We start from the raw sequence: 16,465 nt of genomic DNA, 5'->3' as shown, positions 1-16,465 counted from the left end.
AAATTGTCCCAGATGACAGATGAAAAACGAACGATTCTCAGATGACAACGTTTAAGATGCGCTAGAATCCGTTCGATGCAGAAGAAGATTTCGTTTTAGATCAGCAGCTTGTTTGAGAAGACGAAACCAAAGGAGGAACGAAAGGAGAAAGTTTTTCCACATATTTTGCCTTTTACTTCAAGTCTTCTCCATTCTAAACACAAAATTCGAAGTTTTTTTGAGAATCTTAAAGGAGATCTTTCAAATGTGCCCCTTTCTACGGAATTCACACATCTCAAGTTACAAAGGAGCGAAAAGGGGAACGAAGATTCGTGCACATTTTAAATCGTACTGAGCAAACAACGGATCAGCACTCAGGTAAGTAAAGATCCCGAATTTACGGTTGGAAAAAGTGTAGAAGAGCTATCTGTACTATTTATTTAGGTGAGTCACATAAAATCTCTCCCTAAATTTTTGTTCCTTTCGTGAATATTATTCGGATAATCCATCCATCATCAGTGGACGACTACACCCACGCAATCGTCGAATAATAATGTGAGACGGTTTGCGAATAGAAATTTAAAATTGGTCATATGCACCATACGGAAGCATAGAACATTTGCAGCCACCCCAATAAAGGATTTATACTAGGCGCCAAATGTGTCCAATCGGGTGACCGCGACGCCATCGCCGCAACGCTCATCGTTCGTCTGTTTCCCACATATTTATTTTCTCCTCTGCTGTCTCGCAAAAGTTGTCAGTTTCTCTCGGTAGAACCCAGCTGTCGGCGCCTACTGTATATGAATAGGGTTCGCAAAATATGACACATAGAATCCAGAAAATGGGCCCTTCACTGTGACAAAGAAGCAAATGCGTGAGAATTTTCATTTTCGCTTCAACTTTTATGTTCTTTCTTTACAACCATCAAATCAAATCTCAGCCAGGCACGGATTTGAACGGAACGAACTCGAATAAGATTCATGATCAGCATAGATAAAAGTAAAAAAAAATGAAAAATTCACAAGAAGGGAAAAATATGAATCGAACTCGGAGAAATAGTGAGGTGATTTCATCCATGTGTGTAAGTTGAGTTTTGTGGGAAATGAGGGCAGATATCGATTACGGCAAATGATCACCATTCAGCTCAGATCAAAGATCGAGAATGTTCCTTGCAGCATAAGCATTCAAAACAAGAAAGAAAGCAGGAGGAATAAAGTCGGAAACTGCTCTCATCACTAGTAAAAACTACCTAGATAATAATAAAAATAGTAATATAATATTATAATAATATAATATAATATAATGATGATAATAATAATATAATATAATAATAATATATAATAATAATATATAATAATAATAATAATACGCAACAGTAATAATAATTCGTGATTTGATTTGAGAAGAAATATGGTTAAAAAAATTATGGGGATCTGTAAAGGAATATGCGTGAAATAAAAGGGAAGAAACAGAGAGAGAGAGAGAGAGAGACAGAGAGACAGAGAAAGAGAGAGAGTGCGATACGCTTTCGTTGCTAATGAATCAGATTGACATTTGATTAGAAATCCAGCAGGTTGGTCCGGCTAACGTCAGTGAAGAAGAGAAAATGACTGCCATCCCAAACAGTTTTCAGCCAGTCAGCGACATCGTCACATTTTTTTCCCGCCTCTCAAAGGGAATGCTTTTCAATTTCCTGAACATGCGAACATCTGTTCGAGCAATTTGCTCGAACTTTGAGCGCACATGTTATTGTTTATGTTTCAAGGCGTGATTTTAGTCCGGTCATGCGGCGGATTTCAGAAAAAGCTTCCGGCAAAGAAGTTTCCCTGACAGGTGGTTCTATGAGACCACCGGGGAAGCAATAATTCTCTAGAAAAGAATCAAGCAATTTTTTTTCCTTAACAAAAAAAAGGAGCTACGCACCACTTATTCGACTTTTTCTCATGTAAACAATTAATTTATGGTTGTCTTACACTTATGTTTTTATTGATTTTTTTTTCAAAGATTAATTCGTTTCTTTTCATTCTACTTCTTTGAGTTACAGTTTTATACTTCACCGTAAGAAATATTTACTGCTGTCAAAAATGTAACAAGATCCTTCAAAGATATGCTAAATAAGAAGTAGAAAAATAATTTTTAGAGGAAAATTTACCGCGTTTATGTGCAGTAATTTCCATGCACAATATGTGAAATGTCTTTTATTCGTTCTCTTTTTATACGGGAAAAACAAGTAGTAATAAAAATGTACATATAAACTAATTATTTGGTTTTCTTTTCTAAATTTTTTTCCTTTCTCAAGGTGTAATTTTATAGAAAGATATTACTACAATTTTATTGTATTTTTGAAAAATATTTTTATTTCTATATTATGTTTTTATTTCGGTCAGGAATGCAATGAGTTGCTTTAGTGAAGAGTTAAACAAAGAAAAAAAAAGAAAGATGATTTTCCGGGGAAAAATCTAATCTGTTCAAGTTTTCCTCTAACTTTTTTAATTTTCAAGTACACCATGGTACCTAAATGCCTTTCATTCCTTTGACCTTTCCAGAGAAAAACTTTTACAATCCATCATTTGCAGGAAAATCAGGTCTTCGGTTCGCGTTTCTTAGGTGGTGATGATAAAATCGTTTCTTTTGCTTTTTGATATGAACAAATAAACTATCATGAACAAATAAGCAATCATGAAAAAACAAAAATCACAAAAATCAAAATGAAAAATCACAAAAAAAACACGAATCATTAACAACAGTCATCGCGTTGCGACGAGACGAGATATGGGAATACACGTGAGATTAGCGGAAGCACCGCAACTAAAAGAGCAGCCGACGAAATACGGACGTCGGTTCTCACGGACTATATATGCTCGAAACGGCTTTAGCCTCCTCGGAGTCTGGTGGAAGTGCTAAAGCCGAAACATTATGCACCACTGGCGGTTTCAGGCTCTTTCCAATAATGGATTCGAGTTCGAGTGATACTCAGTGTTTTGAAATCTCCTCAAATCCAAATTCAAAATTGCTGCTAATTAATTAAAGGACATCAAATTACGTCCATTTACAACATTCTAATAATACAAATTTAAAACCATACATGATTTTATATCAGAAGGAGCTGTGCACGGCCTATTAATTTTTTTCATATATGAACAATTAATTAACAATCAATTAACTAATATTCATCGCTGCTCAGTAAAGCGAAGAGAAAAACAGAGCGAAATTTATTAAATTAATTTATTATTTCTCAAATGTTTACCGAGTAACATTTAGTAGGAGATAAGTTTTCTGTTCCCCGAATTTTGTTACCTGATACCTAAGAAATATTATTTTCTGGATAATTATTGGTGGTAACTACAATAATTATTATTAATTACCATAAAATACATAGTCACAAATAATTATCCAACGAAGTGAATCATTACCACCAAAATCACTAAATTAATATGAGTTCACAAAATATCGCCTAATAAACTCTAATTTGGTACAAAAAGTTCGAAATTTTCGTGAAACTCAGTGAATCCAATATTTAAGTAGTATAATTACCTGAAAGAAGACCTGAAGACACAAAAACCAAAGGAATTTTTGAGAGAGAGAACATAATGCAAGAAATATACAGAAATTCTGTGTTTTAGTGGAATCATCTAATTCTATCTATATTCTCAGAAATTCTCAGAATATTCTCAGAAACAGAGCATCTCTTTGTTAAAAGTAGCTGTTTAACAAAAATTTGAATCTACTTCTTAGAAATTTAAAGGCATCACCCCACGAATCTGAGGTGGTTCGGATTTCAGGTGGAGTAATCGTATACGGGATAGTAGATTATGGAGAGAAGGGTGATTCCGTCCATTTCTTCCTAATTGCCATAAAAAACGGCCCGGACGATACGGCTTCGAGCGATCCGGCGCGCTATTTTCCACAACGAGTTCGATTGGAGCACGCCAGCCTCGTGCGTGCGCCGCCTCTTCCGGGTTTTACGGCTATTAGGAAGAAATGGACGGAATCACCCCACTCTCCATAATCTACTATCCCGTATACGATTACTCCACCTGAAATCCGAACCACCTCAGATTCGTGGGGTGATGCCTTTAATAAAAGTAGATTCAAAGTAAGCTCTTTTAACAAAGAGATGCTCTGTTTCTGAGAATATTCTGAAGTCATAGCGTATAGATTTTTCTCGAACGAATAACGTAACACTGTCGGAATGGAACTACAGAGAGTGCTAGACCGGGCGGATCTTGTTGTTCCCATACAGTAATACAACACATTCCGCTCAGAATAAAAAAACAACTAGTCAGTGATCGACGAAATATTTACGACGATATGTGAGTGTAAATGCATGTTATGAAGAACTGCAGCGTAAACAAACAAACAAACAAACAAACAAACAAACAAAGATGCATTTTCTCGTGAGGTGATGAATAGATCATTCAGAAAAGATCTTATTTCAGGCGGTTCTTGACAAGTTTGCGTTCGTTCTCGCTTGTGCGCTATGTTTCTGGAAATCGTAAAAACATCGCCAAATTTCTAGACTATGCCTAAACTTGTTCATATTGGATTCTGAAACTTTTTAAACTCTGTGATTGATTTCAAAGCGATGGCATTGATTATTTATAGATTAGATCCCCTCCTAGGAATGTTAAAAAGAAAAAAAAAAAGGAAACAAAAATGTGAACCCTTTTCCGTAGTAAACTCAGCAACTACAGGAGTAAAATCATTACCGATTGATCAAAGCAAAAAAGCAAAAAAATGAAAAAAAATCGATGTGACGAAAACTTGGTGCAGCCAGTGAATCTTGGTGGGCGTGGCTCATCCCAATTTTCCATGCCTCACTTGACTTGCAGAATATCTACACCCTATTCAGGGCCCCAATGCATCAGGATGACTCTACTAACAGAAGAGATTTTCCAACTGTTTCTGTGGAAATCTAATGAGGTCAGGAAAAAACTCAGTGAGTAAGGCAAGGAAGGACAAGATAGACGAGATAAATTCAAAAAAAAAATGAATAAATGAAAAGGATGAAACACCTCAGCGACAACTATCTGGACAAGGATTTTTTTTCTCTCTTTCTTTCTTTTTTCTTTTTCAAAGACTCCGACCTCAGAGAAAAGAGAACGTTGAGAAATTTTTTCTAAAAAAGAAATTTGTAGGCTGCGTGAATAGCGATATTCGAACCTATTTAACAAATTACAAATCATCTACAAAACAAGTGGATCATTGCAACCAAGTCCTCGGCAACAGGTGGCCGACAAATCCGAGATAAGCGGTGGTTTTGCGTTTTTCACCGATTCGCCGTGAAAAATTGCAGCTCGTTGTAAAGAGCGATCGACCTCAGCCTCGTTAGGGTTTGCCACAGAAAATTGCGCTTCATTTATTCGTCCAACGATTACCACGTAAGGGTTTGAGAAAAAATAACCATTTCCACCATCAGGGTCACGAGTCAATTTCAAGTATCCACCATGAAATGAACGATTTCCTTTGAGCAAGAATAATTTGGGAAGGTTGCGTTTGATTAATGTTCTTGGTAAAAAGAGTACTGTTGAAAAGGTCATATCGACGACAATAAAATAACCATTGTGAGAATCCGACGCTGCACCCTATCCCATCTTTTAACTCATTCATTTTAAATAAAATTATGGTAGAACGATGCCTCTCTAAGTTCTTCCTTCCTATTCCTATGAATGGCAATTTCAAGGCATAAAGTATGCTAAATGATGGCATAAATGACACAAACACAAACATAAATCATAAAGACAATGATTAGTGACAACCTAAATGCTTAAAGGCAGCGTATCAACTGACAAAACTGAAACTGACAATGTTGGAGTTTCTGTAGGCAAATATAAGGTTTGGGGTATGGATTACGAGTATGAGCATGGCTACGCTCAATTCCTCAAATCATCCTGGAAAAAAACACCGTGGGAACGACGTTTGTTCCAACGAGGTACGTTAGGACGCTTCACCCTTGTAGTACATATTCCGGTTTCCTCTGCAGCTTATCCATTAGTTTTACTTGAATAGGCTGTTGAGGAGAACTCGTTGATTTTCGATCGAGCGCTCGGACGACGCTTGAATGCGGCGAATGCGAATGTACAAGGATCGCGCGTTCTAACGTGCCTTGTAGGAACTAAGGTCATTTCCCACGCCGTTTTTCAGGATGATTAGGGGAAATTGGACGGAGCCAAGCTTATACCCGCATCTGTACATTTGCCCTCCAGAGACCCCAACATCGTCACTTTCGTGATACGCTGCTTTTAAAGATGATCAATTAGAAATTCAATCAATTAGGAAGGAATCAATTAGAAAATTAAGATGCTCCAGCGCGATTGACTTCAATTCAAATTCGTAAGGGGTTCATAAACACGTATATGTGACTTGGAATGGTCAATAGCTCTACAAGACGTTATCCTTGTCCTATCAAAGAAAATCTTCCATTAGTTTCTAGACATCGAGGGAATGAAAGACTTGTTCCGCCCTTTCCGCTTCGAAACAATTCACCATGCAGAGGTTATGGGAAGCGAGTTAAGAATACTTAGATAATTTCAGGTCGCTACGGGGAATCTACTACATCGCAACAATGAAAGTTCTTTATCTGTTCTGGATGTGCAGTCTTTTTAGCCTCATCAGAATTTGTACTCCGTTGATAGTCGTGTTACGACCATCCCGCGCAATACGCCAAGTTAGCGCATGGTTGTACCAGCCGCTGCCTTGCGCTATCGTCAACCATCACCACATAATCTTGGCAACGCCACGGCTAAAGTAGTGGGAATTTCAACGACTCCTATACATCGTTATTTGAAAATTTAAAAAAAAAATACGGATCCATGAAAGTATCGGCTGGGTCGTAGGTTGCGGATTTCATCTGCCCTAGGAAGCCCCTCTTATTAACACAAGTTTCGATAGCAATAACAAGAAATAGCAACAACATCAAGAAACAAAACAACGCCAATAAGAGAGGAAATGTGCAGTACAGACTAGCACTGGATATGTACATAAATTTACGTTTTACGACGATTCAACATACATAACTTAAGCATCATGAAAAAAGACCAAGTATAAAGTGTCTGGCGTTAAACGCATCACCCCACGAATCTGAGATGGTACGGATTTCAGGTGGAGTATTCGTATACGGGATCGTAGATTAAGGAGAGGGAGGTGATTCCGTCCATTTCTTCCCAATTGCCGTGAAAAACGGCCAGGAGGATACAGCTTCGAGCGTTCCGGCGCGTTATTTTCTATGGGGATAAAAGACTTGGTTGGCTCTAGGGAGCAATGTCCCACCGATGGCGGAGTCACGGTGAAACCTCTTACCGAATGCGCTATCTCGTCCCATGAAAAAAGCCTTAAAATTCCAATGCGAACAAAGTTTTTGAGAAAAAAAGAAACTTTGTGAAAAGGTTTGCGAAGAGCAATTACCAAAAGGCAAAGAATCGACACGAACGGGATATATCTGAAAAAAACTACCGGTTCATAAAAATGGTCCCTTCTCCAACGTCAAGACATTCTCTCGTGTGCTCATTAGAAAATAAAAAAAAGCATATTTGATTCCTGATGAAAAAAATGGCAGAGCATTTTTGATTTCTGATGTTCTCCTCTTGAAATTAGGTAAAGTTTCATGTCGAGTGTCATGATATTAGCCCAATTATTTTAAATAGATTTCTTCTAGGAATTATCCACTAAAAGAAGTGAAGAATATAAACATGTAATAGCGGTCAATATCGGGAGAATTACGGGGAAAAAAAACAGAACACAAACATGTAGTCGTTTCCGTAATCAATTGAGGGAATTTGACGATGCGAGAACGATCAGCTATGGGGAAATTCTCATCATCTATTCATGTATGAAGAATTGTTGAGAAGCGAGCGCGAAAGAACTATTGCGATCAACGACTGAAAATCATATTTGTGGTGGGATAGTGTAGAAGTTGAGCTATAATGTTGTTCTCGAGGTATTTTTTTCCTTTTTAACTGAGGGTAGCACCCATAACATTACAGTACTACTCGACTTTTACCTCTTCGTACAACAAGAACCGAGATTAATAGCCTAATCAAACGGTAAAGGCCACTAACGCTTCTACACAGCTACTGATCGTTGTGTTGTTTACCTTAGTAGACTAAGCGTTTGACAAATTACGAAAAAAAAACCATCCACCAATAAAATATCAGTTCTCAACACTTCCCGCCTATTGAAGTCAAATGAAATGAAATTTTCTCAAAAATGATACCAATCTAGTGTTTTTCAGACGCTCCAGTGCATTGCCTGTAAATTTTAACTAAACAGATGAATTCCATAACTTATCTTAAATTTTCACAGGGATATGTCCACTAAATAAACAAAATAAATTTAAAAAACAAAAATATAATAAAATAAATAAATAAAATAAGATAAATTGTTCTACAAAAAAATCAACAAGTGAAAGGTTCTCTTTTCAAATCTCATGGTTCACCTGCATGAGTTTGGTTCGGGACGTTGAAAATGTGAGAAGGCAGAACAACAGATCCTGCACAATCGGCGCTTTTCAAACGTATACGCTCAGATCCTCTTCGAGAATAAAAAAAAAACTTGCGAGTTAGGTCCAGGATGCGCAGTACTTCGACATTTTCCTTTTCTTTGTTTTCGAAATAAAGAATAAAGAATAAACTGTATGGCGTTAATTATCTCAAGCACTCCTAAGTGATCAGATCAGATGGGATCGCTTGTTTTCAACCGCTTGGAGTGGCCGTAAGCGTTTGATTTTCGACAAAGTTCTGCAGATAAATATTTAGGAGTTCAAATTAACTTTATTAGTGACTTCTTCATATGATCCACAAAAAAAGAGCTTACGGGACTTCAGATGCCGTAAATTATCAAACCATGTGAGTATAGTTAAAGCAGCATCTGTAGAACCATTCAACCGTCAAATTTCATGAAAATAAGATTTAAATACGGTATCAATGGAAAGAGCGCGCTTTCTATGCTGTAATTTCTATGTTCTTATTTTCTTCCTTAACTAAAAGTATCGGACTGTTTGAAATACGTGACCGCATCGACCTCAATTCAGAATCGCTTGAGGTTTACGAACGCCTGTACAATGAATTGCGGGGGAGGGGTAACCGATGTAAGTCAAGTTAGTGTTTTATCCTCCCAGACAAGTCTGGTACCAATTTATGGACCGGGGAGAGATGAAAGGTTTGGTTGGCGCTAGGGCGGAATCGAACCTCTGATCGATCATGCTGGACGAACAGTGGAACCTATTACCTAGTGCGCTACACCACCCCTTTCGAAATGTCGTAGAAAAAAAAAGAACAAAGAAATCAGTCAGTCAGTAGAGATTAAACATAACAACAGAGATTAAACATAACTTCAATCTGAATTCGAGCAAGATTTCTTTGTAATGAAAGGTAAGATCTTGTGTTATATAAGAGTTACTGCTATGTAGAACCTGCAACGCATTTGCTCTACTTAAAGGCACCACCCCACGAATCTGAGATGGTACGGATTACAGGTGGAGTATTCGTATACGGGATAGTAGATTGATTTTGGGGAGGGGTGTGATTCCGTCCATTTCTTCCTAGCTGCCGTAAAAAACAGTCCGGAAGATGCAGCGCGTGCACAAGGCTGGCGCGCTCCAACCGAACCCGTTGTAGAAAGTAGCGCACCGGAACTCTCGAAGCCGTATCTTCCGAGTCGTTTTCTACGGCAATTAGGAAGAAATGAACGGAATCACCATTCTCTCCGTAATCTACGATCCCGTATATGTATTATCCACCGGAAATCCGTACCACTCCAGATTCGTGGGGTGCCTTTAACACGATAAACGTACCTTACCTGCCTTACGAGCTGCTCGTCCTCATCCAATATCATTACATTTGTTTCTTAAACGACAGAGTAGCACCTCAAGGTCATCCAGAGATGGACTTCCTTGTCCCGAACCCCAACTGTTGCGAACACCTGCCTGCCCAACACAGCAGCGTTTGATTCCCAACAACCAGTTGCGAATTCTGGTTCACACCTGACTTCATTAATCCGAACAATTTATTTTGAATTCATGGATTATGTACAAATGTAAATAACACAGCAATTTTAGCGATTTTGAGTACATATTAATAACGATGGTTGTTTGTAAAACAAACAAAAAAACCCTAGATTTTCTAATCGCCTTCACCGAAATACAAAACGTCCCATCTGATCCAAAAATGAGATGAAGAAGCCTGAATCAGTTCAACAAACGAACTGAACTTTAGTAAAGAAAAATTGTTAAATATTCAAACTCACAAACTGCTGCCGAGACTACTGTAATTATCAATGGGATGTAAAGCCCCCTTGCTTCCGCTGGCGGCAACGGCTCGACCTTTTCGTCATGTTGACGGAGGAGAATTTCTCTCGCATCGCGCTGCAATCGAAAACTTAGTCGGTTCAGCGTATATAACGGAAAAAGTGCAGATAGCCACACTTACTCTCGCGGCACAGGGTTCCCATTCGTGATTTTTCTTTTCGCACATGTCGCGGTACGGTTTGAATGGAGGTTTCATGGCTTCGCTTCCGCATGGGCATGGATGGAAGCACGGGACATATTTGATATAGGACTACAAGAGGCACGATTTTCAACGGGTATGAATGCAGGAATACAATGTTCATGTAGGTTTGCTGCAGGATTATAAAGAAAAAGTATAGCTGTAGTGAGTTGGACCATACTTTAGGGCTGCAAAAAATGTCTCTCAAGACTTACCTTAAAGTAACCTCTCATTCTTCAAAAATTATCTCACCTCATCAATCCATGAAAAACATCCAGGTCCTTCAAAATACATGCTGTGATAGGCATCCTCTAATATGGCCTGGAACTCTCCTTGATTTTTGGGACCACTTGTTTCATCACGCTCTATTAGTCGAGCCAAATCCAAGCAAACAGAACTGAAACGTAAATGAAACATACTACAGAAATGTATTATCGTAATAAGAAATAAGGACGGAAAAAGGAAGAAACTGGAAAAAAAGTAAACTTACCTATGTAGTAGTCTTCCTCCACCATCAAGAAATCTATTCACACCCATTTTTCCTCCTATGGCACGCCTTTCCGTGAGTTCTCTATAGTAGAAAACTTGTAGCTTCAAATCAACGTCGACTTCCTTGAAAAAAAAAACAGCGTTAAGTTAGGGCACAGCAATAAGAACAGGGAAAAACTTGCACTCTTGCTTTTCTTTCCTTTTCCCTTCGGGGAAGGTTTCTTGGTAACATCATCTTCAAGGAGCACTTGATATCTCGCGTTGTGCTTGTACAAAACGGACATCGCCTATAGAAACAGAGAAACCAATATTGTTGACAACTACATGACACTGTAGTGAGCAGAAACTGGACAATGATACAAAAAAACGAGCTCTTATGGCTGATATCACAAATTCCCAAACAGATATGGAGGAGATTTTAGAAAACATACGTCAGTTGCTCATATTTCCCCAAATCTTATTACTGAGCACTCCACAGCGTAAAAACAAACCTTAGTCCACATGATGCACATTCGTTCATTTCGATTTACAGCACGATTCCCAAAGTAGAAAAGCCGCTGATTCAGATTAAGAGTAGTTTGATTCGGCCAACATCTTTGAAAAAAACACTTTAAAACTCAGCACTTCCTGTTCAAGGCCTATTTTGGCGGGAAATTTTTTCGTGGCGAAACAATCAAACTATGCTCTAGATAAATGTAATAATTAAAGTGCAAATTACGTGATAGTATTGTCTTCACAAGCAGTAAAACATGGCTTCCATGGTTTGTCGATGCCTTGGCGTCCGGCCAGAAATTGCACCCGCATAAAATCTCGAAGGATTTCATTGGTCGACTTCGTCGAATCACTGCAAAACAGGTGTTTAGCGTATTGAAGAAGGTTGTACCATGACTGAATAGGGCGAATTTAAAGGCATCACCCCACGAATCTAGCGTGGTATACCTATATGGGGTCACAGATTATGTATACAGGCGTGGTTCCGCTCATCTCTCCTTGCATCACTGTAAACAGACGGCTTCGTAATGCGGTTTCTTACGACGTCCTCTATTGCAACGTGCCACCCTTGCCCACCCCGCCTGCGATTCGTCGGATGAAATGAATTGCCTATCGGGGTGTCCGAATGGATTTTCCACGAATCGCAGGCGGAGGCGGGGCGCAAAGGTGGTTGCAATAGAGGACGTCGCCGGGAACCGGATTCCGAAGCCGTCTGTTTACAGTGATGCAGGGAGAGACGAGCGGAACCACCAAAAACCACCAAAGCCAACGGTTGGTATCGAGATGAGACCATCGCGAAGTGCAACGATGAGCGGGTGTTCTTCTATCCTAACCGCTACGCTCCAGCGTAGGCGGGTCAAAATGAAATGAAGCTCGGCGCAGTTACGCAAGCGCTTGCGCTCAAAGCGGTGGAACGTAGCGGTTGTGGGAGCTCGCTAGCAGCGTGAAGTGGGAGCTCGCTAGCACCAATCATCGTCATAGTTCGCGATGGGCCTATCTCGACTCGAATCGCTAGCCTCACCGCTTCGAGCGCAGCCGCTTACGCAACTGCATCGCGATTCTTGTCGTTTTGACCCAGGTATACCAAACTCCTTGCTTAGAGTAGGAATGTGCTGTACTGCAGCTACTGTTCCACTTATGCCAACTGTAACCCAGATCAAATTGACCAGCGCTGCCACATCGCATCAACTTCATTTTTCTTCTTCTATTGAACTATTGAACCCTGTGTGGAAGCACAGACTCAGATAAATGATCACGACCCGGCGAGGGCGGTGATGCGATGAAAACCAAGTGTCATCCATTAGAAAGGACCATAGATGAACAGAGAGCATGACGGTCAGGAAAAGCGTATGTGTTACGACAGACGTATTGCGCTCACCGCGCTGAACACATTTGCGGCGACTACGAGCACACATGTGAAGCTGCACGAAGCCATCTCCACCCCACCTCCGCCGTAATGGTACGGCTTACCACGAAATTTCGGGTCTCGGGGGTTCTCTATGAAAAGATAGAGGAAAGATATAGAAAAGATAAGGTTAGGAATGTAGACCACTAATATGAGCCCGATCACGATCACATTCAGTTACCTATAATTGTAAATAAGAACAGCGTGGGAAACGGCCCTCGTCGATCGAATATTCTTACGAGGCTCTAACAGTGAAAAGTCAATGGGCTCGTGACGCTGCCTTTCCCGCTCACTGCTCACTGACAGATGCGGCACATTAGCCTGCGTTCGCATGCATGCCCTGCTGTCAGGTGTCTCGTAGGGAAACTCCATCGAGAAAGTCGTTTCTCACGTCAATTTTCAGGACAATTAAGAGGAAATTGGTTGTGATGGCGTTCATACTCGTAATCTACTACCTTTTCGTGGAGAGATCGTTATTTTTGTGGTATGGTGCGTTTGAGGCAACCTCTACGTTTCACAACGGTTGATAGGTTTAAAAGTGTTGGATACCTGTCCTCAGGGAACTTTAGCAAGTCATCTTTGATCGGTGTCCAAGGACCAGCAATCAAAGTGCGTATTCCAGTCTGATGACATCTGCAAACGCACAAAACAGTGGTGATCATACGTCTTGATCAAAGAAACCTTATATTTTTTACTTCTTCCTAATAACAACAGCGTTCCCAGCGAGTCTAGCCTGAGTGAGATGGCGAGCGGTGAGAGTTATGGAGTAGAGAGGTGTAACTTGTCCTATCGATTGAATCACATCATGAACATCCAGTATATCACTAAGATCTGAACTTGTGAGTTGTAGAAGTATATCCGTAGCTGTCGCAAGCAAGAAAAAGCTCACCAACACGCTCATTTTGTGCTTTGAGCTTTTTGTCTGTGATGCTACGCAAAAAATGTGGATCAACTGGCGATAATGGAGCATTGCTCAACAGGTATGGAGTTTGGAAGAACGGGAAGAACGCCTTTGCCAAGCAGAATTTCTTGATGTCGGTGATGCAGGTGTGAAAACATGGAGCTCGTCGGATCTGAATACATAGAGCTTTTTCGGTAATTTAATTTAGTTCTGCCCACCATATCAACGTGTTCATTTTTATCTACAGTGTCATGTGTTGTCATGTCACAATATGACATTTACTTACAACTTATTCACTTACAATCTTACTGAAATTGTATTTATTTTTAACGAGAAACGAGCAGTAAGGTTAAAATGACATAAAGCACTATGCAGTTGCGTAAGCGGCTGCGCTCGAAGTGACGCGGTAGCAGATGGCGGTTGGAATCGAAGTGGTCAGCAGCGAAGAATGGTGCTAGCAAAGTATCTTGCCCGATCCTAACCGCTACGATCCGAGCGCAGCCGCTTACGCAACTGCACGTGCTTCATGTCGTTTTGACCCGACTGTATATGCCCCCTGTCGCAATTCTATTCTGCGAAGAGATAAGTGACTTTATAACACACGAAAGCAAATACGAAAATATATGTGAAGAGCTTAAAATTAGTTAGGTCATGTCTGAATAGGTGAAATAGATGAAATTGGCAGCCAGCCAAACTACTGAAAATTACTGAAATTGTATTTATTTTTAACGAGAAACAAGCAGTAGGGTTAAAATGACATAAAGCACTATGCAGTTGCGTAAGCGACTGCGCGTAAGTGGCTGTAACCAGCCACCTTAGTTATCGCTGGCTTAATGAAATAACACAAGGCAGGTGGATGAGTCAATGTCGAATGAATGAGGGAGTGACTCTAAGGGAACCAGTGATATAGTAACCAATAGAAGAAGAGTGACAAATGATGAGGCTTGATGAGATCTTTTGAAGCCATTAGAAATCTAAAATCTCTATACTTTTGGTGTTAATTGGACACCAACAGTGCTTCAAAACATCTCTTTTTGTTGTCCCTCTGCCAAAGAAATATAATAGGTTCTTTCCCACATCATGCTAGTTGCTGCACGAATCCTATGACAAAGTAACGGTGCTGAAAAGCGAAATACCTCTTTCTCATCATCTAAATAGAAGCACCAAGGTCCATGTTGGTGATTGTCCGGATTCCTGCAATAGTCCTCGTGCTGAGATATTGTGGTCGAGAACACTTTCAAAGTGGTGTAATCAACAGATGGTGCAGACACATTGTAGAAACTTTCCAGTGGAAATTTCACCGGTGCTTCATCCCACCGAATGCATGGTTTTCCACTAAATAAATAGAAGAACAATACGTGAATATAACTCTTAGGTTCACTTACTGGAATGTGAGTGACTGCCATCCACGATACCATGCCATACGATCCTTTGAAGGTCTGCATGAGATGCGATAGTCTTGGCGAGGAACGCCGGTTGTTGTCAACTGTTTTAGGCCATTTTTCACTCTTAAGTAGCACTGATTAGTTAATTTTTAAGAAAGTCATCACGTTTCTAAAAATACGAAAAAAAATCCGAAGCAAAGAATGACACTAACCTAAGGCATTTCCCTATTTGTGCCTGTTTGGCCTTACTAAGCGAAAGTGCGTCATCATCAATACAGCCGGAAAGATTTCTCTTCTTAGATGACGATTGTAGCTTGAATCTGCACTTATCGTCACAGTAGTACTCAGGACTATTCAAAATCCATCCTTTCTTCTCTTCCACCCCATTGCTGCCTACGGTGAAAACATCAACGCCTCGTAAATTCTGAATGGTGTGCAAAAATCACACTTACCACAGAAGAGTAAGGAAATTAGAAATGCCTCAAACATCCCTAAGGACCATCCAGGTAGCGAGCGCGGAGGTAAATGATACTGGCTAGCACTGTTTAATACAGCTCTCACGGTATCATCAGTAGTACGGTGGAATGATCAGGTCAGCACGGGAATTAAAATCCGACAAGATTAAGGATATTATATATTTTCGTCATATTACAGGCGGGTGTAGCGCAGTCCGTAAGAGGTCCGACTGTGACCGCAGGATCGATGATCCGAGATCGGTCCAGAATCAGGCTTTCTTCATCCCCTCGAGGTCGATAAATTCGTTCCCTGCTCGTTTGGGAGGACAAAAACACTGACTTGATACATCGGTTGGCCTCAGCAAGTCATTGTGGATGTCAACAGGTGTTCCTACCTCAAACGAAATTCCAAATTGCAGTTCCAACCCGTTGACATATTCCAAGTGGATTAATACACCAGAAACTTCATCATTTATCTTCTTTTTTACCTCAATACACATTGACTATAAAACAGGAAAAAATATTTCTTCTGAGCCAGCTGAGTTTCCTAGATTTCTGCAAACTACAACACAATGCTAGCTTTGTTTCGTCGCAACTATGGTAAGATGAGAAAAAATAGCCGTACCATGGGGATATCCTGGCTAGGTGCGAGGGAAAATGTTGTTGGGGGGGAGGGGGCACTCAATGGCGCCCTTATTTCTCGACCCTCTAACTTACTTTTTTCTCTTATTAACTTTAGCTTACATATCATAGATCCTCTAAAACTAACTCTTAGGTCTTAGGGCCCCGATTGATTTATTAAATTATTTATTTCGAGAAATAAGGGCCCCACTAAGTCCCACGACCACGACCCCCTCCCCCTCTTCCCCGCCCCCAAA

The 16,465-nt window shown here is 40.1% G+C and overlaps 1 protein-coding gene across 1 annotated transcript; it reads right to left on the bottom strand.

Annotated features, from left to right (window-relative positions):
* Positions 1-10,107: 10,107 nt before the first annotated feature.
* Positions 10,108-15,621, bottom strand: RB195_011668 (uncharacterized protein; the record flags this gene model as incomplete). The annotated part of the gene is made up of 15 exons (XM_064193195.1): positions 10,108-10,157; positions 10,222-10,339; positions 10,404-10,532; positions 10,713-10,857; positions 10,951-11,068; positions 11,128-11,236; positions 11,441-11,543; positions 11,668-11,793; positions 13,396-13,479; positions 13,542-13,677; positions 13,736-13,919; positions 14,884-15,082; positions 15,133-15,255; positions 15,345-15,525; positions 15,585-15,621. 15 exons carry the CDS (start codon positions 15,619-15,621, stop codon positions 10,108-10,110), a joined length of 1,842 nt encoding a protein of 613 aa, XP_064050778.1.
* Positions 15,622-16,465: the final 844 nt, after the last annotated feature.

The sequence above is a fragment of the Necator americanus genome, chromosome III (genome assembly GCF_031761385.1).
Source record: "Necator americanus strain Aroian chromosome III, whole genome shotgun sequence".
In the NCBI taxonomy this organism is placed as follows: domain Eukaryota; kingdom Metazoa; phylum Nematoda; class Chromadorea; order Rhabditida; family Ancylostomatidae; genus Necator; species Necator americanus.
The sequence above is the reverse complement of the archived record's forward strand: the minus strand, read 5'-3'. Positions and strand labels throughout refer to the sequence as shown.